Raw genomic sequence first — 25,516 nt, forward strand, 5'->3', positions numbered from 1 at the left:
GTTACATGTCCGTGATGCGAGCCAACAGTGTCAGCGTATACGTAATTCAATCTAACATGACTCAAAATATTCAGGAATTTAAAGAGGTCTCAACACCATTCTCTTATAACTCAAACCTTCCAGTACCCTGAATACAGCTTTTTACAATCTGGATACCGTCATCCAATCCGTTGAGTGTTTTTAAAATATTAACGTTTATAAGAAATTCTAGTCATATTGTACAGGGTGTTCGTTTTCGGGGTTCAACCATGGGGTTCGCGGTAACAATAAAAGATACGAGGTCGGTTAAGTCACGCAATTTGGAGTTCAACAATATGCAATTTTAAAATTTGAAAAATTCTTTATTTCAGGGGTATTGGAAAAAAGTTGAAACTTTGGAAAAACATTTTTATTCTTTGCACTTTGTCATTGCAACTTTTCCTTTTTTACCACGTTTTATGCAAATCCGACATTCCGATTTTATTTTTCTTATGGGGGCCATCTTGAATTTTCAAATTTTTCAAATTTTGAAATGACATAACTCCAAATTGATTACCGAGATCCTCATGGTTCACCTCCAGAAACAGACACCCCGCATGCTGCTCTGTGAACTTGTGACAACGCATATTGGCAAACTCTGCAAAGCAAATAAATAACGCTTCACAGTTTGGGTGTTAAACTCTTTATGTGAGTTTTCCAGCTCAACCTACTAGAATCTAGAGGGGTGCCAAGGAAGCCGGCTGGCTGCATGGACATCGTACTTTTAAGGGTAAATTCGAGAGTATTTTTTCTTTTCTATTTTCAAATGCAAGTTGTTGCACTTGAGCCATTAGTGCACGCATTTGGTTCGCACTCGAATGCATTTTTCAGAGAAAGTGGTGTCACCTGCACATTGAATTGTTTTAGTAGACAGACTCTTGTAATAATAAACAAGTAATTGTGAGGTGATTAACATAAGGAATATAGAGCAGCGGACCAAGCATAGATTCTTGTGGCATCTTTGCTGCAAAAGACCATACGCAGATCTGTAACGATGAAGTTTAGCATAAAAAAAATAATGTTGAACTCTGTTCGTGCACTTTCCTACATTTGGTACATATTTGGTACTGGCATCAAAATTCAAAGAAGGGCCGAAAAAGGTTGACAAGTTTTACGACTTTATTATGTAATCGGTATAGTCTGCTGGTATCTTTTAAGAGTTGTGCACTGCAGAGAATGAGAATAAGGAAAAAGTAATACCGGTATTAAAGCATGCGTGGCAGGAATTTTATAATGCATTAATGCATGTGGACCAAAATGGAAGTTGCCGATGGCCATCAACAACATTGTTTGAACTTTACTTTCATCAAGTTTTATTAAGTAGTTTTTCATTTTAGAAGGTGCATTCAGACTAAAGAAAAATCGATAATAGAAAAAGCTCACAGCCCCTCTCACCACCAGGGTCGCGCCCAGTATGTCCTCTATATATGCAGGGCTATCGTAATGAGTAAAAGCTGCAAACTGACGAGCCCATAAGTTGCACATTTTGATGGATGGTCATTTTGTCGGCGCACGTTAACAGCTGGTTAACAGGCCGAAGACCGCCCGTTGGCTTCTTTTGCCCATTAGTGCCCTGTTATTTGGAAAACACCGCGATTTTTTTTTTAACATTTTTAACTTTTAATCGCGGCCATTAATTTATTGCACTTAAACCGACAAATTATCGGAGGTTATTTATCGTTGAAGTATTAACGGCAGGTTTAAAATGCAGTATCTTCACTCAAGTTTAAGTAATCGCAAGGGAATTTTCCAAAGAAAGTCTTCAGGTGGTAGTATGGACAAATTAATCAATGGCCTGTATCGAATCGCCGAACGTGCACAGGAATTAAACATCGACAAGTAATAACTTCATAATGCAAAAATCAGGCGCAAAGCTCGCGAGTTGGTCGTAATCTATTTCGCAGAAGAATTTCTCTTCGTAATGGACTATGCGTGTACCTACTTCAAGGCACAAAGATGAATTTCTTCCTAATAAACTCAAATACCGTGAAGAAATTATGACCAAATGACACATGGAATTTATGAAATTACGGCGAGCCTTTCGGAGCGGCTTTTCCGCCAAGATCAACTTAACTGTACAGAAATCTCAAAAATCATTCATCATCCCATAATGTGTGCCCACTCCGACGAAAAGAGCTCGTACTCAATCTGAAACGAGCCGTCATATTTACGTCCGAAATCTCGCTTTGAATGGGGCACCTGAAAAAAAGGCTTTAACCTTAATGACTATTTTGACACCTCGATCTCTCCATCTGCATTGATCCGTAGAAGCATTAAAACTAACACCTTATAAGCACATAATTAGGCCTGGTATTTTTTATTCATCACAGAGTTACACAACCCGTGGCCGGGTCCTTTTTAATGCCTTATAGGACGTATGTGTGTACAGTGACTTGGCATTATTCAGACTGTTATAGCTCACTTTGGGGCTTTTTGGGAGGTTTCGTAACGTCCTCTACTTTTGTCGATATTTAAAGTTCAATCGGGCAGGAAAGTTTAAATCGAAGTTAACAATTTATTTAATTGGAATTGTCACAATTTTGCAATTTCATCATGCGCTCTGTAACAAAATTCCGCCATCATTATGTCAAGAATCTGTACCAAAGACAATATTACTTTTTTTGGTAATTTTGAAATAAAGTTCAGTAAGAATTTCTGAGTACAATCCAAAATGAAAGTTCTATTGAATAAAACATTGTTGATTCTAGTGACTGTTAATTTAAAATTTTACGTCTGCCGTATTATTAGGTTGACTAGATGCTTTCTGACCTAATTTTTCCTCCATTATGTCAAGAATATATTAACCGAAAACCAGTTAGCAATTTAATTTCTCAAACTACACGATTTAATGGATTATTTTTGTGTCTAGAACGTAAAATTTCCTTAAATTTGAATAGTTGCAAAGGAATTTGTGATTTTTTTTTATCATACAGTAAAATTAGGAAAAATAATTTATGAAGTTCATTAATAAATGCAATTCTGTGTAACTCTTCTTAGAATCCCACTCGTTTCACAAAACATTTCCTAATCGGTTGCATAAACGTAGCTGTTATAATATACCTGCCCTACGCGTCTTGTAAAGAAATTTCTCGACTATTATGCAAAGGATTGTTACAACCTGACTGACTTTTAGTTGATTGAAGACCAAATTGTGACTGGACAATTTACGATTTGCAGAGCTCAAACGATCAGTAAAATCACCGAGGATCGCAACAAGTCTCGTTTCTTATTAAGGCACTGCTAAAACTGTCCATTCCGACAATACATGTTAATCGAGAACTCTCCAAACGCATTGTGGTTAAAAGGGAGTGTTTTGGACTTTTACGGTCATAAGAAGTGTGTACTTACACTTATGTATGTGTGCACTTAAGATAATTTATATAGAGGCATGTCTTAGGTAATCGGCGCTTATTTAATCAAGTACGTTTTAATAGACCGCGACAGTATCAGAAGGATTTAGTGTTACGGGAATCAGTGGTTTTAATGGGTGGTTAAAAGCATAAGGACAAGTACGTGTTCGATCATAAATTTATATAACTTAAGAAAATTTTAATCTAAACAAATAGTTTTGAAGGAATTTCGAATTAACAGGGTTGAAGAATATCTGCATTTTTTCAGAGTCGACGTAATTGGGTTGAAAGTCTTTTTTTTTAGACATATGTACCTACCTTCTACTTTTTTGTGGTTCTATAATGATCACTGAAAATGAAATATCTATGTATGTACCCTTTCTATCAACTGGACATCTTTCGACCCACTAAGCAAAAGGCACATACCTCTGCTCTAAGAATAAACTTACCGAAAGCATTACGATCGAGATGACAAATCGCTATTGCCCAACTAGTTCTTGTTGCTTTGCCATTTAAAAGCTAAACACCGAGGAACTGTAATGTTTCTCTAGATCCTCTCAGATAAGGAACTGAAGATACTGGCCATTGAATTTCAAATTCTTTATGCGAACGTTTTATGGCTGCGACGTTCTATGAGATCGTGTGTTATATTTACGCGCTCGTATGTTTTGACATGGACTTTTATATTGCATGTGCAGTTGGATTTGAAATGCTTTCATATGTAATTTAATGCCATTTTCGGAAAATGAGGACGAAATGTAGTGTGATATTACTAAAATAATTTAACATTGGCACGAATCACAGATCTTTTCACCATGCGTTCTATCACCTTTTGATCTCCGACTGAAATTCAATTGATAGGAACCAATCCGATCTAGTTCATTGTTGCCAAAAAGGCTTCGTGAGATTATAAGTGAGATACAAGGTTCCATTTCTGAAGCTCAACCATAGGGATCTCGGTGTCTATAAAAGATATGAAGTCGGCAAAATTAAAGTTCAAGGACTTTAAAATATTCGAAAAAAACAACTTAAATTTTGGAAAAATGTTTTTAACTTTCCTCAGCTTATTTGGCGAGATAACTCAAAATGATTGATACTTCATCGCTGCAATTTTTCCTCTTCTACAACGCTGCTATTTGATATTTGGAATCCGACGTGTTGATTTTCGGCAACCACCATCAACTACTCTTTTTAATAAGCGCCTCCTTTCGCATTTTTGAATTCAGCTATTTTAATGCTTCCTCGGTAAATAAACTATGGAAAAAATAAAAATTTATTTTAAAAATTCCAGTTTTTTCCAAAACTTCGAATTGCGCCAATTTCACCGACATCGCATCTCATACGGTTACCAAGATCCCCATGATTGAGCTCCAGAAACGAATGTTCATGAAGAACTGGATTACGTCTTTGTAATCAGAAAACGCTAAATTCAAAAATTTGAAAATTCAAAGTAGCGCCCATGAGAAAAACCACGTTGGTGATGATTGTCGAAAATCGAAACGTTGGATTTGAGATACGACATCGCCTCATTGTAGGAGAAGAAAAGTTGCAATGATAAAGTGTTAATCATTTTGAATTACTTCGTCAAATAAGTTGAAGAAAAAATAAATTCTTTTTTTCCAAAATTTCACTTTTTGCGAATACCTCTTAAAGTTCGCAATTTTCCTGAGTTTTTCAAATTGCATAACTTTGCCCCAATATAATCGACCTCAATCTTTTATGTTTCCGATATCCCCATGGTTGAGCTCCAGAAACGGACAATCTGTATTTTTAAACAATTACAAAGCTGTAAAAACTACTTTTTATCGTTCTTCACGGGTTTTGTGTCGCTTTTACACAGATGCTATTAATATTACACCAGGGCTTTCATCTCCAGATATATTATAGAGCCCCTGCTTTTTTCTTTAACACAAAAAGCACCAAAAAAATCTTTCTTTAATTCGAGCATAAGACACACTTTAAACTCTATATTGGAAAAATTGCTTTTCTCTAAGACAACCTGTATTTCCTATAGCTATTTTTATTGGTTTTCGAATAATTCTTTTCAAAACCATTTGAGCTGCGTTTGATATGCAATAATTACAAGGTTTTGAACTTTTGAACTGAAGGCTAAGCACGAACTGGGTTTTTTCTCGTTCAGATATTCAAAAATTGCTGTTCTTGCTACTTCTCACTTTCCCTTTTTATCTCAAAATTTGTAACCATAAATAAGATGAAAGTTTTATTCTTTGTGTCATCTGAGGAGGCAGACGTAAGTAGAGAAAACCATTGGTATTTTTCAGCGAGCCTTTACTTGCGACACATACATACATATATTTAATTTTTCCGGTTTTTGGTTTGTTTCTTACTGTTTGTCTTAATTGTATGAAGCGTTGTTTGATAAAATAAACTATATATTTCCAAAACTACTGTTTGTGTCCTGACCCTTTGGTATACACATAAAAATGTAAAGCACCCCAGGTTACGCATATGTATTATTATATTATATGTATTAACCTCTTACATTACTACTTATATTACTTTCTCATGGAAACCTAAGGACAATATTAGAACCTAATTAGAATGTATATTTACGTAGAAACACAATTCCTTTGTCCGATATAGCTAACTCATCATATTGTAATTAGTTGAGACTCAAAGTCTCAGTACTGTTTAAGGTTCAAACTACCCTTGTTAATGTACTTTGGCAAAGTCCATGTAGATATCATGTATATAAATAGGGTACGTCTACACAACAAAAAGTCAGTAAAGCAGTCAAGCTCAAGTCCAGCAGAAACCTTCACGACTCATCTTCACAGACACTTACATAAAAGGGTCTTTACGCCTCGCTTCCGCTCTTGTATTATCGAGAAGTTAATAAAGTGTTATATTTTTGACTCGCGTATAGTTATTCCAACCTGGCACATTACAAAAAGGTGATCCAGACGGCAGTATCATACTTGCTCCATGGATTGTTCACAATAATCGTTTTCTTCTTCTGTTGTTTTGATGATGATTCGAGATCAACACACGTTAAAAACCGAATTCCCCACCTATTTTTAGGATACTCACGGAATTGATGGCCGCACTAAACCCAGCCTGGCAAGATCCCTGGCGATGGTATCCCCAATTACCTGAAAACAAGCGACAAATTAATCCCTGACACATGTTGAACATAGATCTTCTTCGAGATTAAATTTAAGCCTTAATTAAGTGCCGCTCTAAAAAAGGAGGCTGTTTACAGCGGTGTGGTTCTCCATTAGTTACGCTGCGATCTTTTAAATTACAAATACTCTCTTTACGACCCGGCTAAGCGATTTTTACTACCCTCGTTTTTGTTGTAATTTGGCAGTTTCCGAGCACATGTTGATCAATTGTCATCGGACGTGAGGAGGCATGAGAAGCGAACAACAAAAAAGTCCTATAGGAAATGAGAAAACCAGGCAAGAAACGACTTTGTGGGTCTCGATTTACGGGATGCGGATACGCGACCCCATCTGGTCTGCAGATGGAGTCGCACGTGCACCGTTTGTCACAAGCACTAAAATTTCGTAAAATCGTCATCGTTAAACGGTGCTAAATGAAAGGCTCGGCTTGGAGATGGTAAACAAACGCCGCCAGTACTTTTTATGCAATATGTACTCAAGGAACTTGTTGATTACTCAAGCAAATCAGGTACTTCAAAATGCATTGCTAATGCATTCATTCACTAGCGGACCAACTCGCAAGTAATTCTGGAAAGAAGAAAAATCTAATTTTGGCCTTAAAATTCAAAACACGCGGCCTCTAATTATCTGAACACCCTCCGCCACCCCAGAGCATCATCAAACATCGAGCTAATTAACGACTTCCCCTTGATAAAAAATATACATCCCGAGGCGAGTAAACACGGGAATCTTTATCCCTTTATATCCGTTTCAAAGGAATGTTTACGTCCCGACACTATTTTAGGAACAAACTTCTGCAATCACTTTTTCACTTTCGACTTCCAAGAGTGCATTTGAACCTGATGCTAAACAGGCATACTTCAGAAGTGAGCGATGAAATATAAATTGCTCTACTTGAGGGGGTGGTTTCGGTTATCTTTAAGGCATAAAAGCCCACTTAAGACTCTTAATTGGGTAGCTATACTCAGATTGGCATGAGAACGTTTTAACGTATACTTACTCGTTCTGCAGGGAGAGTACTCTTCAAACTTCTCAAATAAAGAATCGGCAACGAAGCATGTCCCTACAGGATCCCTTCGGTTCATTTCCTTGCTATACCATACGTAGCGAGGGGCACATGCCTGAAAGCAACAAAAATATACGTTCATTTTTGGAATTATTCTCATTACACCTGATAATATGCCGCTACGCAATCAACCACACGGATCTGATATACGCGGCGTCCCAAATAAAGTGAGTTCCATAGGGATTATGAAAACGGTAAGAGATGCAAGGTGACTCAAATTAGAAAAAAAGCATTTTTATACCTGTTCAGAAAATGTCTTAAAATTTAAAATATGTACAGCGGTTGTCAAAATATGAGCAAAAATTGAAAACTTTGACTTTCAAAAATCATAAATTTTGAGTAAACTATTTGAGTAAATTCTACGAAAGGTGGCAGTTTTCTATTAGTCTATTAGTCTATAACTACCAATCGAGTGGCTTTCTCAAAATTTCTTCAGGCTTTCTAAATTTAGAGCCATTATATTTAATTTTGTTATTTCTTAAGGCCGCCACATTGAGCTTTAATGGCATCGAGTAGGCAATAAAAAAAGCTTTTTAACCATGTGTGATAAAAGTACCAAAGTGGACAAAATAAACAAAAGCATCATTTCACCTTAGTAGGCTCAGAAACAAGTACTCATTAAATAGAATATGTGATAAATCAGTGCTCTTTGAAAAATATAAAGGAAAGCACTTGTTTCTAAGCCTACTGAGATGAAATGATGCTTTTGTTTATTTTTTCTACTTTGGTAGGTCCAAAGGCATCCTTGTCATACATGGTTAAAAAGCTTTTTTATAGCCCATTCGGTGCCACCAAATTCCAATATGGCGGCCATAAGAAATAACGAAATTGAATATAATGGCTCAAAATCTAGAAAGCCTGGAACAACTCGGAGAACGCCATCCGATTGGCAGTTGTCAATAATAGAGAACTGCCAAATTTCGCAGAATTTACTCAAACGGTTTACGCAAAATTTATAATTTTAAAAAATCGCAATTTTCAGTTTTTTGTTCATGTTTTGACAACCTTTGTACATATTTTTCATTTTAGAACAATTTTCTCAAGAGGTATAAAAATGAGCATGTTTTATCTAATTTGAGTCACCTTGTCTGTTTTACCGTTTCCATAATCCCCATGGAGCTCACATTATTTGGGATACTCTGTATAGGGTGTAATACAAAAGTTGATACATATCACAGTTTATCTTATTACGATTTTAACTGAAGCTATATTTGCGGTAAACTCCCATTAAGGATAATGAACACGGAAGCACAGGAAAAACACTGACAGTGCCAGAGAAATCAATGGATGAGACTGCTATTTCGCAAAAAAGCAATTCGCCTGAGTAAAATCGGATTTAACCAGTTTAGCCCATAATTTTCCCATGCAGTTTTTCATAAAATCTACCGCAAGAAGTGAAAATATACAGAGACATAAACAACATCATTAACAGCGACAATTAATAACGAAGTAACCTGACAAAAAAATCAAAACAAGACACTTTGTTTTCGCTCTAGATTTCTTAAGAGTTTTCGCGTGCTCCGGCCGGTTAAGCCGAATTGACCTGCAATAGACCTTTGCCAGACCGAGGGGAAGCAGAAAGAACCAATAAACCAAGGAAAAATCACTAGCAATTCAACAGCTATCATACCCCAAACAAAAATTCTAGTGATTTGGGTGGCAATCATCTATAAGGCTCCCGCATTATGCACTTTTAATAGCTGTCATAATCGTAGTCTAAATGCGTCGTCATTTTATCAAAGAATTCTTTCACTCATTCCGCCTTATCAACTCACAACAATAACTCGGATTTTTCTTAATTGATCCGAGCGGAAGTCATAAATATTAATTAATTCTCCAAAAAATTGTGGATTGATAACGGCTCTGGCACTTTAATCGAAGATGGCTGCCTTGGAATTGTAACAATAATCGTAATCGTGAAGATCCGCTCGCATCCAGACTTTCGGTTTCGGATGTCGTCTATTTCTGGACCGACCGCGTGCCAGAAATAACCTGGATACGGTTGAGTCCCCCAATGCCGTCCGTTGCGAAAGTCACAGCACGGATTTCAAATCAAATAAGTGCGATGACGGGTCTATTCATTCACTTGAGGGTATGAGCGTATTTTAAATCGAGCTGGATTGGATGATGGAGATGGGGAATGATCGCCTTAAACGAAGACAAATTCTAGACGAGGTTCAGATACTTCAATTGGAGAAGTGGATATTATTTCTACGTCCAAGGGCGTAGTCTTGGGAGCTGCAATGCTCTGCAAGTAACATCAATATGACGTGTGTCTGCAATCAGACACACGTCATAATGATGTCAGTTCCGGGGTGTGATGTGTCCACTCGCATAGATTTTGGGAGTAAAACATTCTCCGGAAATGACGTCAATAAAATGTATGTCACACACAAGGCACGTCATTTTGACGTCATGAATGGCCACACCATATTCCGCAGATGCTTGGACGAACGTGATATTTTTTGCAATTAATCAGTTTTTTCGGAACTTGCTTTTGCTTTTTTTGAGGTTCGGCTTAAATTCTGAAACTCGATTTTTTAGGTAGACGAAAGGCATGAAAATTTGATTTGGCCAGCAGGTGATTTTGCCACCGGGGCAAAAATCGGATCCCGTCCGTCTCTGTTTAAATGAAATTGACATTTTGTAGAAATTCTATAGATTGAAACAGCAATAATTTTGATACGGGTAAGTTTAAAAGAAACAGCTCTACAGGTGATTTTCTCACGTCAACAAGGTAATTTGCTATTTTTTCCGACACAATCCGATGCAGTTGCACACGTTGATCCGTGACGACCCAGACGAAGAGTTTATCGCAGGCCGAGCCTAAAAATGCCTCGACAATTCTTTGTTTTCCTCAAGATCGCGCCCCCTTTTGTGTAAACACTTATTTTTAAACTCTTCTTCGGGTGACGAAATGTCGCACTTCACAGGCTCGTCTGATAATAATACTACGTTTTGAATAGGTGACAGTACGGTACCCTGCAGAGATCATTTTTACAAAGAGGTATTTGTTCTTCAGTTTTTACTGAATTAAAAGTCTTTGTAATCGCTAAAATTCCTTCATATCTTGACGATAAAAACAAATCGATTAGAATGCTTTGTTAACGACCTCGCGAATCTCCCAACGAGTTCTTGTTCGAGCCTCGTGGGATTCCATGTCGATTTCACTTAAGATGCTCGTAATTCTTGTCTCCTGAAGTGTTGGCAAAATTCTTGTACTGATAGCTATAGAAGGTCGGGCGAGTGTTAAAAAAGTGAACCTATAGCCCTACTCTTCAGAATATAATACGTACCACTACAGGGCCGCCTTCGTTGCTCCCCGAGGTGCTCAAAGTGGCCCCGAACCACTGCCCGCTCTTCTGGTCCATTTCCTTGAGTCCAAAGTACTGGTTCCCTGCAAAGACAAACATTTCCTATTCATTTCGATAATTTTAGTCGTGCCCACAAATTTAAGCTTCAGACATAAAATAGATTTCTCTATACATATATAGAGCATCGTATAAGCGTGCCGTGTATATTTGCATACAATGAAGCTTTAAAGTAGTACCTTTGAGACATTAGTATATTTCGCGAATGTCAAGTATACAGGGTGTCTGTTTTTGGACTTTCATCTGGGGATCTCGGTAGCCATAAAAATACGAGGTCAGTTAAATTGGGGCAAAGCTGCGCGATTCGGAGTTCTCAGGAAAATTGCGATGCCTTTCGGAGGTATTTCAAGAGACTGAAATTTTGGAAAAAAGTTTTTAATTTTTCCTCAGTTTGTTTGGCGAAATAATTCAAAATGATTCATACTCCGTCAGTGCAAATTTTCCTCGCCTACAACGTGGCAATATCGTATTTAAAATTGGACTTTTGGATTTTCGTCATCCATCATCACCGCATTTTTCTTAGAGTACCATCTTGGATTTTCACGTTTTTTAATTGAGTTTTTTTCTGATTATGTATGTTTCATGGTTACCAAAATCCTCAGTGTTCAACTCCAGAAACGGGCACCCCATGTGTATGTTTAGTGGTGGTTCCACATATTTTATTTTATCGTGTGACCATGACGTGTACTTGGGTACGAAAACTCCCTGTTGTCACTTATCGGCAAATGCAAACATTGTTCACATTAATAATAAAAGTACCGCAGGCTCATTACCGGAATTACTATTGCTTGTCTTATTGTTGTTTTGATATTTTCGCTTGGAAGATTGCAGTTGTTATGGAGATGTTTTCGTGGGAAGTCCGATGGTACTGTTGACTGCCCGATAACGACGTCATTATCGGAAATGCCATACTCTACTTCTGTTTGTTTGGCCGAAAAATCATCACTTTCATTGAGTATTTACAGGCATATTTAATTACATTATACGACCACCACAATAATAGTGATCCTTTTGAAGAGGATCTGGATTTTACAGCGAAGGAAGTTTCTGGAGCCTTATGGTGGGTTTATAGTCGCTTAAAGCAGCAATCTGATCAAAGAGAAAAAGTTTCAAAGCATGTTTTGTAGTTATTCAATAGAGTAACTTGCACTTCCTTCATGAAGTAATTTCATAGAATTGTTGATAAATTTAGTCTGTTTCGAATCAACCAGAACTGAGCTTAGGGGATTCTTTCTTTCCCCTTATCCTTCTCTCTTTCCTCATTTATTTTCTTATGGAAATGATAAGATTTTCAAGTTGTTCTTTTTCTAAGAAAACATTCCTGCCCTTGACCATTCTGACTGATTTGAAAGGGAATTTTCTAGATATTTAACAAAGTAACCATCATTTTCTTCCCACAGAAATTTCACAGAATTGTCGGTAATTTTAGCCTGTTTCTACGGCCTGGATCAACGAGAATTGACCTTAGAGGGTTCCTTCTCTCCATCTTTCCTTATTCATTTTCTTATGGAAACGATCGTACACTCCATTTACCTTACACAGTCGGTAATAAATTACTTTTCTTTCTGAAAGCATTACTATCGTGATGTGAAGCGTTAAATATTTCAGCATGAATTGAATGAATTTGACGAATGAACCATATTGTTTTTTGTTGGGAAATTTAAAATTCTCCCATATTCCCCATAATGAATTCGCTCCCAATCTACGGAATTAGATTTTGAGTGCTGATGCCTTGATGAAGTGGAACACTCTTTCAATCAACTTAATCATTTTCCTGTTGAGAAGAGCGCGCAGTCTTGTTATTATTCCCTTTGTTTTACCTGAACTAACACTACGAAGAAATAATATAAAATTCGTGCTCCTTGTTCAGAACAACGACTTCTTCGAATTAATGATAATCTGGTAAAAGTGGTAAAAGGATTAAGGACAGGCCATTTACGAATACCAAATACGTACGTACGGCCAAAAGTGTGCTCACAAAAAGAAATAACCATCAACATTCGAGCGTTTATTTGGTTTCGCGGCTGTACCACATGTTTACTTCTTGCATGTGGCGATGTGATTTATTCAGTTTTTGTGCCGGGTTTTACTATAAAGCACTTTGCGCTTTATGAGTTTGGCTGGAATTCGCCATTTTCGCGAGCAAAAATTTTTTAACCTTTTTCCGAAAACAGACCCTGCCATATGGTCTCTAGATTTATCATCGTTAGACTGGTATTTGGGGTTATAAATTAGCCGAGGGCTTGTGGTGACTTCAAATCACAGATGATTAGTATACCAGAGGCTAGTGTGTAATAAACATCGCCTATTTCTATAATATTCCACACGCTCATGAATGGACGAAGTGTGTGTGGGCGCGGTCACCTCGATTTTGAAAACCGAAAGTGACTGCAGGCATCGAGATTACTAAATTGCTTCCTACGTACCTATACCGATAATTAGCATGATTTCTACTTTTTCCACATTGGAGACACGAGGTGGCACCCGAGCATTTCGTGAACGGATTTTGTGATGCTTCACAGTTTTTGAGATCTCAAAAATAGACTTACCATCTCTGTCGAATGGTATTTCCTGGCACGTATCATCAGAATCGGTCCTGCACTTGTACACCACACCACCTAATCGCACGCTAGAGGGCTGGTACTGGGATTGAGCCTCAGGGGCGCCCACCAGCACCCTGAAACAATGCATATACATAGATTACTCATGGATTCTGCTCAATCATTTTAAATCACCTATAAAAATAATCAAGTAAATGTTCGTGTTGTGTCAGTTTCCGTTTTAGTCACCCCGAATCATCTGAGGTTTGGTCCGCCCACGGTTTTCTATTTTGGCACGCTACCAGGAATATTTTATTTATTTATTGGTAGTTTTCATTTAAGTCGGTTACCGCACGATGATCCAGCGAAGAAAATTTTATTGCTGCTACCAAAATATATGATTTATGTGCCTACTAATTTGATGTAGGGTTTTAATTGAGGAGGCCACTAAGAGGCTTTTCAGTGTGGAAAATAAATGGAAAACTTGGTTTTAAGTCGTTAATGACTTATGCAATATCAACTAGTCTTCAGTTATTGAAAGTTAGATGCTGAAGAAGTGAAGGTCGCAATTATTATAAAGTACCTGTTTCTGTTTTAGTAATAATTTACTATTAAATCAAATTGTTGTACTCAGGTGGATTGTTTTTATCCGAGCGAGCTGTACTAAGGTGTTGTAAAGACCTTTTAGAAATACCGTGTATACAAATTAATACAGATAGAACATATTCACGCAGTCATCAAAACTTCCTTATTCACGGTTTTTTTATGCCTTTTATAATGTTATTTCTAATTTAGCATTTGACCTTATGCTATGGTTATCACATGTTTTTTAAAATTCCGCCTCCTACGCCACTGCAAATTTGCCCAATGACAAAAGCTCCACCTCGCCTTGCAAATTCACCCAAATCAGAAGTTTCACTTGAAATTTAAATACATATTGATAAAGAAAATTAGATGAAATAAGTTTAAAGAAGGTTGATAAATCGGACATTACTAAATTTAAAAAACTTTAAAACAAAAGTCCTTCTACGCCACTGAGAGTTTGCCTATTAAAAAAAGCACATTTTACTCTATTACCTCTCATATATTTGTGTTATTGATTGACTAAGTGCCTTTTCAGGCAAAGGGGAAATTGAGATAAAACTGTTAGATGCAGAGATTAATACACTTAGAACACCATAACTTGGAAATAAACCCCGTTATTCCATTGCGTCTTTAACTATTAAAAATTTCTTTTTCCACGTTCTTGTTCCTTAAAAATTCATATCAATTAGCGGTTTCAAGCAAAAGGCAAATTGACAAAAAAAGCATTTAGCTTGGGAATTAAGATTTTTAAAAAATTATAGCTTCAAAATGAATTTTCCTACGGCACTGCGATATAGGTCGTTGAAAAGAGCATTCTTTGTTTGATTTTTTTCGTAAAAATTCTTAAAAGTCAGTGGCGTTTCACGCAAAGGACAAATTGACAAAAATAATTAAAAGCTTTGATGATTTACGGATTGGCATTTTCGGTAAATTACAACTTCAAAACGAATTCCCCTTCGCCATTGCGCCTTTAACCACTGAAAAGAGCACATTTTGTTTGATTTTTTTTTAATTCTTATAAGTCAGTGGTGTTTCACGCAAAAAGCAAATTATCAAAACATTTTATGAAAACCATTGAAAACTTAAAGATTAATAAATTTGGAAAATTATAACGTCTACACGAATTCTCCTACGCTACTGCGTTTTTGGCCGCTGATAAGAGCACATGTTATTCAATTTTTCCTTGAAAATTTACATGAATCGGTGGCGTTTCATCTGGAATTCAAGATTGTCAAATAAATCCAGATCAAAGCAATTGAAAAAACGCGATGTTGAGAATTTTCCTCCGTTAACTCCAGTTACCCCTCAAAGTAAAATATTCATATTTCATGATGTCCTTTTTTGACGTCGTTAACATGCCTTTCACGATACGACTCGATCTAAGAGCGAAGAAAGAAGTCCATACAAAGAACCAGCATACCATCAACAAAGTGCTCACGCGTTTGGGCGCCCAAAAGTGTCACAGAAGAAATTAAAAGTGATAAATCGACGAGGGCAAGGGGTTATTTTTAGATGCACTTGACGTTTCTTCGAAAACGTAAATGATGAGTTCCGACAAGGGTTTAAACAAGTGTAGGAATAAAATTCATATCGTAGAGCATTATTACCTACACCTGAAAAAAGTGTTGAAGAAGGTACCACATGAGCCGCCACTGTAATAACATATACAAGACCAGTTTTGCAACTGTCCATATCGCGTGTTTTCAATAAACAACTCGCAATATCCTTTTAAACAAAAATAAATCGGTGTCATTGTCAGCGCGAAATACTGCCGACCTACATACACCTGAACATATCCACCGGGCAGGCCTGATCTGAACGCTATAGACTTTTGATGCCCCTCTTTATGTAGTATGTAAGTGTGGAAAAGTGCACAATCCAATAAAGGTTGTGAGCTTTTTTACATTTTTAGACCAAATCGTGCTCACCTGGTGCTTTTCTAAATCAATTTTTGGCATTCGCCCAATGATTAGTCATTTTTAAATTTACTCTCACAGTGTTTTTCAAATTCCGCGTGAAGCTTTGACAATTTGATTCAACCGGAAGTTTTACATTTACGCATAATAATTATGAGTAGACATTAAACTAGAGAAAAACCTGGCAAGTTAATGCGAGCAGAGGGCTTTAAGCTCGAGGATGATTGATGAACCCCATTTTCGAATAACATTAGGACGGCTTCATTTCCGCTTTTACGCCCTAAAAGATATAACGTCCCTTTGTAGAATCAAACGCGTGCTTGTTCCGAGTGTTCTGATGGGATTTTTAAGTACTATACTTGCAAGGACAATGAGGCTTTTTAAGAGTTATGTAGCAATAACGAACATGTAGGTTATAGCCAATAAACGAGTAGTTAACCTAATGAATCACTAATTGGTGTCCGAATATTTCGGAGCTTAGCTTGGGCTTTTACTTTCACGCAAGTAATCACCTTAGTTAACGAGGTAATTTCTTTCTTGTTAGGGCAGTAAAGTCCAAAAAAATCTGAAAAGTGGCAGGTATGATAAAGTGATGGACATGAACAGTTAGGTGTAACTTACAATATCATACCTGTCGGATATTGGATGTTAAGAGCATGTCGCAAGTGCCAATCTTCTCAAAGGATTAGCGATTTATTAAGTCGGATTAAAGCAAGTGATACAACGGCAAATTGATTTGAATCTAAAATTAGTCTTAATAAAGCTTTAGAAGATATGGGCAAAAATCGATATTTCTCCTTCAATTTGCTACTCTCAACTGTATTAGATTCTTGCCATCTTAGAGCAATTAATATTTCTTTTGCCATTATCCAGACAATGCTGTAGAGGAATAAAGCTGTAATTAAATATTCTTCATCAGAACGATTAGCTCTATGACGCTCAGCCGCGATCACTCAATCAGTCTCACTATTGCATGAAAAATAGGCACATAAAATCGCTACTCTCCGTAATAAAATAAAAGTGACATTAATTGTATTTTACAAATTAAAAAGTAACAGATGCACCATAAAACGAACATCTCTAATGGACGTTCCGAATAAAGCAAATACATCATTCTAATGCGACAGTACATGTACCGTACGAATGCTAAAAATGCAGTATTGACTGGTTCTCAGGTCTATTCCCATTTTGATTTCCTTCTCTAATGTTTCTCGGGATCGACAACTCCGTAAAAAGATGAACCGTGCACGGTTGTTGACCTTTTCATTGTAAAAAAATTGTGCGGAACGATCGTTGGTTCAGTGCAATATGTGTGTCACTTGCACTATGGGCAGGCCAGCAACCTCTTCAGATTTCAACCCTGGTGAGTTTTCGAGAAACGAGGAGTTTCATTGTTTAAATCGTGAATTTGATGCAAGTATTCAGTGTTTAATGCTGTTGTGGTATGAATGAATTAGGATCCGGTGTAGGATACCAATTTAAGACCATTTTTTAAATTTTTCTTTGGTCATACCAAGATAAAAATTTCAAAATGCTTAGGAAATCAAATTAACATAAAAATTAGCGATAAAAGCAATGAGAACTATAAATCTCAGATAAACATCGTCACATAGCGTTTCTCTGATATACAATATAAAGCTTGCAGTCAGAAAATACCTAAAAAGAGTTTTTAAAAAAGTCACTGAATATCAGATCAGTTAAGTGGAACATTCTAAATCATTTAGAAGGTGAAAACTGTTTTTCATAGTCATTTGTCAAGTAGGAAAAATTAGATAACTACTATGAATTTGTTCTAAATGTACATACATATGTTATTCCACACTAAAATTTTAATTTATTAAAAATCTTATTTCTATATATATAAAAAAAACAAGTTATCGTAAAGTCATTAAATACCAGATCAGGTGAATGGGACATTCTAAATAATTTAAAAGGTGGAAACATGCTTTTAGACTCATATTTAAGAGTTATATCATATAAATATATTAAAAAAAACAACAACAATTTTTTGTAAAAGGTGACTGAGATTTAAATCAAGTGAGACAATGTCCTAAGTGACCTAGAAGCGACAATATATTGAAAAAATGGTGTATTAGACATATTTCTGAAGGTTGCCTTCAGCTAAAATGGAAAGAATTAGTTTTTCAAAAAGTCACCGGTGTGAGATCAAGCGAATGAGACATTATAAATAATTTAGAAAGTGATAAAATCCTTATTAGACTAATTTTTAACATTACACCGATTCAATTTATAAAACTTGCATTTTTTAGAAAAGTTCACTGAGGGTTAGGTCAGGTGAATAAGTCTGAATCGACTACGGCTCTGGTTATATGTTGCTAAAACGTGGGAGGTGTTAGTGTAAAATGATTCAATTGAATTGATCATCGCATGAATACGAACATAAGAAAACAATAATAAATATTCATCGCATTTTTTTCATTGCATTGAAAATAATTGAGTCTTGTTTTTATCACTATTGGGAGATCTGTCAACTGTGACTGAATACTGATGCATTTGAATATTACGTGGAACTTCAAGAGGATATGAATATGTAATTATACAAATGCAAATAAGCTATGACTGAAATAATAGCGTTGCAAATGAGGGGAACAGTTTGAAACCAGAACAAATTATCCATGTACGAAGACATCTAGAGCTACAATTGAACGACATTCCTGGTACAAAAAAGTACTCGAAACATTCGAAACGTATTAATTTCCATTGTAATTTTTATTGCTGCGTCCCAACATGGGCAGCCAAAGGATCGAGCTCCTTGCGGCGCAGCAAAAAGTCCCTGCGCCTAATTTTGTGACAAATAACCGGCGCGCTGAAATTTATCTGCGATCGCTCTTCGGGGAATCCTTTTGTTTCCCGCTACGAGGAGACGTCGAGAAAACGTCCAGACACTCGAAAACTACGAAATTTTGCGCTTTAAAGCATTTTTCTCGTGCATCCGTCATCCGACGAGTGCTCTGATTGGCCGTGTGAAGTCGTAAAAAGTTGAGATAATTTGAACATTTCTCCGTCTTCGTATTTTCTTTTTTTGTATATGTTCGACATACCTCACATCGTCGGATGACGAATGCATAAGACGGATGCTTTACTGATGGTCACTAGAGCTGGGCCAGTAAATAGCAGTTGCGGGGCTAGTGGGCCTAGTCAGCAGCACGAAGAACCAGATTGGCCTTAAACTACTGTCCCATTCCGTCATACAAAGACAGAACGATCCAAAATAATTCGTTTGGAATTTTTGAAGTTATTGAAAAATGTCGAAAATAGAGCTTCTTGCAGAGAACTAAATGCCTACCAAATTGATTTATTCGGATTGTAAACGATTGAAACTCATTATGCAGGCTCTTCCACTTTCACCAATCCAAAATAGGTCTTAAAGGTTTTATCACCCTGTTCATGTCGCCATATTTCAAGTTATCTATGCGATAATGGAATCGGCTCGAATTGTAAAGATGCCTCGTCCCGAAATCGACGTTGACAAGTAGCCGTTGCTGTTTTGGTCGACGAATAAAAGCGTCACGTTCCTCGTATAGAAAAACGCCGTCACGACCGCAAAAGGAGCGCGCTATGCAAATGGGGCCCCTCCAAATATGGCCCCGCTCGATCCGATTGTCGACAATAACCGAAATTTGTATGAACCGGCCATCCCCGGTAATTCCATTCTTCTCTTTTTACGTTTCGCTATATCTCGATGGTAATTCGTAATTGCGGACCGTATTGCGACAACGCTTTTTTTCTGCAACGACCGGAGTCCATATCGGGAAGTGCACGGTCGCCAACCAAAGTCGCGCGCTTCTTCTTTCTCTTCTTTTTCTCTTGCTCATTGTTTATTCGGTTATGATTTCAATGCGTTACACAAGCAGCCGTGATGACAAACCATATGGTAAAATTTAGTTCGTAGTAGACCAGTAAATCACCACTATATATTGCATCCACGAATTAAATGTATCTCGTTAACGTTGAAATCTTAATTTTTCTTCTATCATCTTCCTTTTGCACAACATGCTAAAAATGACAAGTGTTAAGATTCTTAATAATATCTCTTTGATTTCCGCACGGACTGGCTGGAAACTCGAGTCTCCTAATGTAAGTTTTAGTGAAATCTCTTGAATTAAATGTAAATTTACCATAACATTAAAGATTTTTTTGTTTTTTAAATTTTTTGAAACACAATTCTTCAAAGTATACTTCAGAAACTACTACTTCAACCACACTTTAAAAAATGGCAACAAAGCGCTGATCATTTGTTTCCAACGCATAATGCCTGCCCCTGGAGTGACAGGAGCTGTCAAAAGGCCGATTGTCTTTAGATTGTGTCTAGTCTGATTAGATAGTGCCGCTTTGTTTCTTTAATAATTTGAATCTTGTTACATGAATTATCATAAATTTTGATGGGCTCAGCAGATCAGCTCAGTTTCCTTTTAGTTTTACTAGAAATTTGAGACCACCTAAATTAGTTCTGTCCTTCCTGAAGGGGGCAAGTGCAACCTGGATGCTGCCTAGGAAACTTGTGTCCAAAGAAGCCATCAAATGGGCGGTGAGTAAGCTCGGTCGATATAAGGGATCGCGCCCAAAACATTCTGAGAAACGTATTTCCTTAATCTCCACTTTAAAAATTGGCAACAAGGCGCTGATCATTTGTTTCCAACTCATCATGTATGCAGATGGAATGATGTGAGCTATTAAAAGGTTCCATGTTGCCAAATTGTAAAAGTTGTCCTTAGATTGTGTGCGTTTATGACTGTATATATTTCCTCAAGGTTCCCGCACAGTAGTGGCTTTATGCCGGCTGACGGTTTAGTCAATTGCTTAAATGGCACGAAGATATATGTGAGTGCGAACATTTGGTGATTTTAAATCGGCCAATGATGATGCACCCCGATCCGACTAAACTATCGGCCGATTATTTAGTTTGCGGGAAACTCAGAAAGAACATATTTTAAAACATGGCAGCAAAGCCCTAATCATTTTATTCAAACTCATCATGGCTGCAGATGGCCAGACGTGAGCAGTGGAAAGGGGAAAACTGTCTTCAGATAAGCCACCTCGAGATACTTCTTGTATACCCATTTCGAGACACCCTATATAATATTTGACAGACTGATACCATTGGTTCTTTATCTATTAAATTTTTAGCATCTGATTGAAAGTGTGTCTAAATATAATTTCGTCGATAGTAAAAGTGCTTCTCGTCTTGAACGATTAAGCCGATCGTTGTAGGATGACGTTAGCGTCGTCGTTGTCTTCTAAATGCGGATGGGCGCGGCCGGGCGAACCGGGACGCCCAACTGGGTCGTGCACTTTTATCGTTCGAATGACCCAATTCGACCGCTCACTCAGTTTATGATCCATCGGCTTTATTTTTACACCTCGGCCTAAGTTGTTAGGCAAACTGAAGAAGTGATTGTTCTTTTTTCTAAGCCGCCCGTGCGTGTTAACGCGATTTGTTGATTCAGTTTTGGGTTCGGGGGCCTTCTTTATACGATCGCCAAAGTCCGTTTTGAGGAACTGATGAAAGTACATATGGAACCTTTACAAAATTAATATCGAACGCTTACAAGGTGTCCTAAAAACGTTGGTATACATGAGCATGGCGTGTCAGCAAGTTAAAGGATAGAGTAATTCAGCTACACCTGCCTAATTTAATTTAATTTTGTAAATTCGGAATAAATCTCATAGTTTCTTATTTACAGACTTGAAATTGCTCCTAGAAGAATTTTTTAGATATTTTCAATTAAGAGATTTCGCTCATTTTCAATAAAAGCAGATTGTGCATAACAACGTTGGACGTCACATTTGATTGACGTTATCGTCTTAAAACTTAATTTGTTATCTGCGCCACTGGTCTGGTGAGCCACTGTACTTTTCATACTCAACGTGGCTCGGAAGTCTTCAATATGACGACAAACCGACATCCACGACTGCTTGAATAATTATTTTCCTGTAGCCTTTAGGAAAAATAATGAAATAATCCGATTTGTAGAGACTGACTATACACAAAACTGCATTTATTAGTGAAATATGAAGATTTCGAGATAGAAATACGATACATGGTTTTAAAGGAAATTCTAACCGTAAAAGCATTAAATTTGATAATGCCGTGGGAGATGACTTACACACTTAGACATATACACCCTATATGTATATTTCTTTCCACTTCGCCTGTATGGATGGCAAACCTAATTTAGAAGACCTTGCCCGACCTCCTCTAAGAAGTCTATACAGAGTGATTCATTAACAATGGGACAACCCAAAGCTAGAGGTACTACACATCAAATAATGACGATTGGAAAAAATATATCTTATCAGAAAGTTGATATTTTGGGTATATGCAATGTTAAAGTTAAAATTTGAATTTATTTTTTTCCCATTATTCTGAAAATATGTAAATTAGACACTTGAAAATTTGTAAAGTTATGTTTTTTAGGTGACGAATAAGATACGTTTTGCAATTTTCACGTTACTATTTACAATCAATTTTACAGAATTTACAGTTAATAACTTTTTACCGTGTATAACTAACATGAAATTTGAAAGAGCAACTGTTTTTTCATTAATTATGTATTCTTATTTCATCTCGATATCTCAATTTGTTTCGAGAAAATCTATTTAACGAACACTATGTTTAATTTTGATAATACAAGAAAGTAAAAGCGAAACAAACCAAGTGTATTTTCATTTTCTAGTACACACGAAAAACATAACTTTACAAATTTTCAAATGCCTTACATAGATATTTTCGGAATAATGTCAAAAAAATTAATTAAAATTTTTACTTTAAACACCCTATGTACAGGGTGTTACTTATGTACGTGGCCAAACTTCGAATGGTGATTCTTTGAGTGGGTCTAAGATGAAAAGTTTAAATAAACATAGGTCCGATAATGCTTCGTTTTCAAGATACAGGATGTTAAACTTTTTTCGTAAAAATCTTCATAAACCTTTAACCGATTTTATTGAAATTTGGCATTTATTTATTTTTAATTTTTTTTACCAAAAAAAGTTACGTACCATTTATTTGAGTGTAGTTTTAATAAAGCGTTTTTCTTATTTAATTTTTTTTAATTTTCGACTTTATCCCTGTACACGCCACTGGCAAAAGGAGATAAACAATTTCTAGCTTAAAATATTCCTTTGTACTACATTAATAACTGTCATCAAATTTCAACGTCATATTAATTTTCCTCTTTTTGTTATTTTGGATTTTTTTTAAAATATGTACGCATGTTTAAACAAAAGTTTAACATAGTATCTTGAAAATTAAGTATTACCGGACCTATGTTTAAATAAACTTTTCGCCTCACAATCACTCAAAGGATCACCCCTTGAAGTTTGACCACGTACTTCAATAACACCCCGTACATTCGAAACTATCAACTTTCGGATAAGGCACATTTCCTCTAATCGTTGCCATTTGACGTGTACTATTACCAGCCTTCGGTTGTCCCACTGTTAATGAGCCACCCTGTATGAAGGGGACATTCCACGTGCCCCATCGCGTTTCAATTATTTTGGTAGACTTTCAGACAGACAATCTCCTTCACTTTCTGAGCGCCATTTTCTTCTACCCTCTAGTACTGAATATTCAGTTGTGCGATAGTTGCTGGGACACCCTGTATATTATAGGTGCACACAGTACATGGTTTGAAGCCTGAACAGACTTACATGGGACACAGTAATTGAAAACAACGTTCAATTTGTGGCAATCAACGAATTTATCGGCCTAGACCCATTACTTTGAACATAAATTAGAAGTGCTGCCATTGCCTAAACGGTTCGTGTCTGCCCGAATCGTGCCTTTCGTTCTCGCATTTCTCTTTTTCGAATAATGACAGTTTTGACGTTGGCGCAGAAACCAATTTACAATTTTCTTTTCCTTCAAGCGAGGTCTAATTGGAAAATTGCCCCCATTTAAATTCCTTGTTTGTCGCAATAATGAATTTCCACGTTAAGAGCTCATTTAGCAATTTTCACAATTGCGGCCGAGTTCATTCCGATTAAATTAAAAATGGCAGAAACGATGCCGATCTGAGCTGAACGTCGGCTCCTACAGAGAGAGCAACAATAAAATTCCAAAATTGCTAATTATCTAATTGCTATTGGACTAATCACTGCCGTTTGTCGTTATCTCGTCGCAGATTAAATAATAGCGAGATCTGTAACTTGGCAAACCATGAGGTGATCGGGTAACTGCGATCACCCAGGTTTTCCGACAAACAAGTTGTTCTTGAAATAAACATAACACGCCGCAGTTTGACTCGATGCTAATAAATAGCGCAGAATGCTAAACAGGCGCGAATTACTTATTTAAATCGACGAGTTACGTAACGTGGACCATTAGCACGGGACTGGTCAGTGGTCAGTTGCGACATGGTTTTCTAACCATCTTTAATGGACGGGCGCTCATTGGAGGATAATAATTTTAAGCAAATACGTCTCCTCTTTTTTTCCGCAAATGCCTCTTTCGAGCGAACGTAAATACGTTTCGACCTTAGATTCTTTGTTGCTTTCTTTCAAGTATTTCATTTCATTGTACCTCCCAAGGGGAGAACTAACATGGATCATAGTGAAATATCGCATTTTTAGATGTTGAACATTTGCTTTAATACGAACCGTCCGCGCGTTAGATTTGCTCGCTAACGCAGGTAATCATGTTAAGGCTTTCGCAATAATTCTTCACTGGAAGTGTTGATAAATTTCGCAGAATAAGTGGAAAACAAACGGATATTTTGAGTCACCAGTTCGAAATAAACCTATGTGTAAATGTGACTAATTTCAGGCATCTACACTTTACGAGCCGGTCATGATCCCGACCGAAGGTTCTGAATGCACAGATCTCGCAAACCGCTAAAGATCAAGGAAAATACATTTAATTTTTATCGGCAAAACCATCACTACTTGTGCAGTACGATTATTTTGCTTATACGGCGATTTTCAAGCTTACCATCCCCTGTTGTATCCCTGTTTATGAACTGCGACTGTAAACCCAAACATGGAGTGTTCCTGAGATTCGTACACCGCATAATTAACTGCGTCCACGTTAAATCCATCCGCCGCCAGAAAGTTTGAAAACGCAACAAATAACAGCAACACCACCCTGAGGAATGGGATACGGGAAGTCTTGGAATCCATAGCAACTTTTTGTCCAGAAAAAAGAGCGCGTGTGTGACGAGCGCACTTTCGCCAGAATTTGAGATTGCCAATAATTTTCAATTATCTTAGGAAACAATTTAGAAATGGCAAGGAACTGTAATGTAGGTGCATTCAAACATTGTACTTAATCCCCGATAGAAAAAAAGCGCGTTTGGTGCGCTCATTTATTCCGACGCCGACATTTTTCTTTCGCGGGCTTTCATCGACTGAAACCATTGAAACAAAACTGCGGCGGACGAATGTAATGGGTTTAAATTTAGCTGACCATGAGGCGCCACCTGCACGCTCCACTTGGTACTTTAATCGCAGTTTTCAACCATTATTTCAGTACATCTAACCCTGTTTACCGTTCAATAATT

General features: G+C 37.0%; 1 protein-coding gene across 1 annotated transcript in view; it reads right to left on the reverse strand.

The window, feature by feature from the left end:
• Positions 1 to 25,387, reverse strand: part of if (inflated) — a 48,755-nt gene extending 23,368 nt beyond the window's left edge. The window contains exons 1-5 of the mRNA XM_066401955.1: positions 24,949 to 25,387; positions 13,501 to 13,628; positions 10,877 to 10,977; positions 7,515 to 7,635; positions 6,420 to 6,481 (exon numbers count right to left, since the gene is read on the reverse strand). Coding sequence (XP_066258052.1) covers positions 6,420 to 6,481; positions 7,515 to 7,635; positions 10,877 to 10,977; positions 13,501 to 13,628; positions 24,949 to 25,136 — 600 coding nt within the window. The 5' untranslated portion in view covers positions 25,137 to 25,387. The remainder of the gene's footprint in view (positions 1 to 6,419; positions 6,482 to 7,514; positions 7,636 to 10,876; positions 10,978 to 13,500; positions 13,629 to 24,948) is intronic.
• Between the last annotated feature and the right edge of the window lie 129 nt (positions 25,388 to 25,516).

This window comes from Euwallacea similis, chromosome 24, assembly GCF_039881205.1.
Source record: "Euwallacea similis isolate ESF13 chromosome 24, ESF131.1, whole genome shotgun sequence".
Classification (NCBI taxonomy): Eukaryota; Metazoa; Arthropoda; class Insecta; order Coleoptera; family Curculionidae; genus Euwallacea; species Euwallacea similis.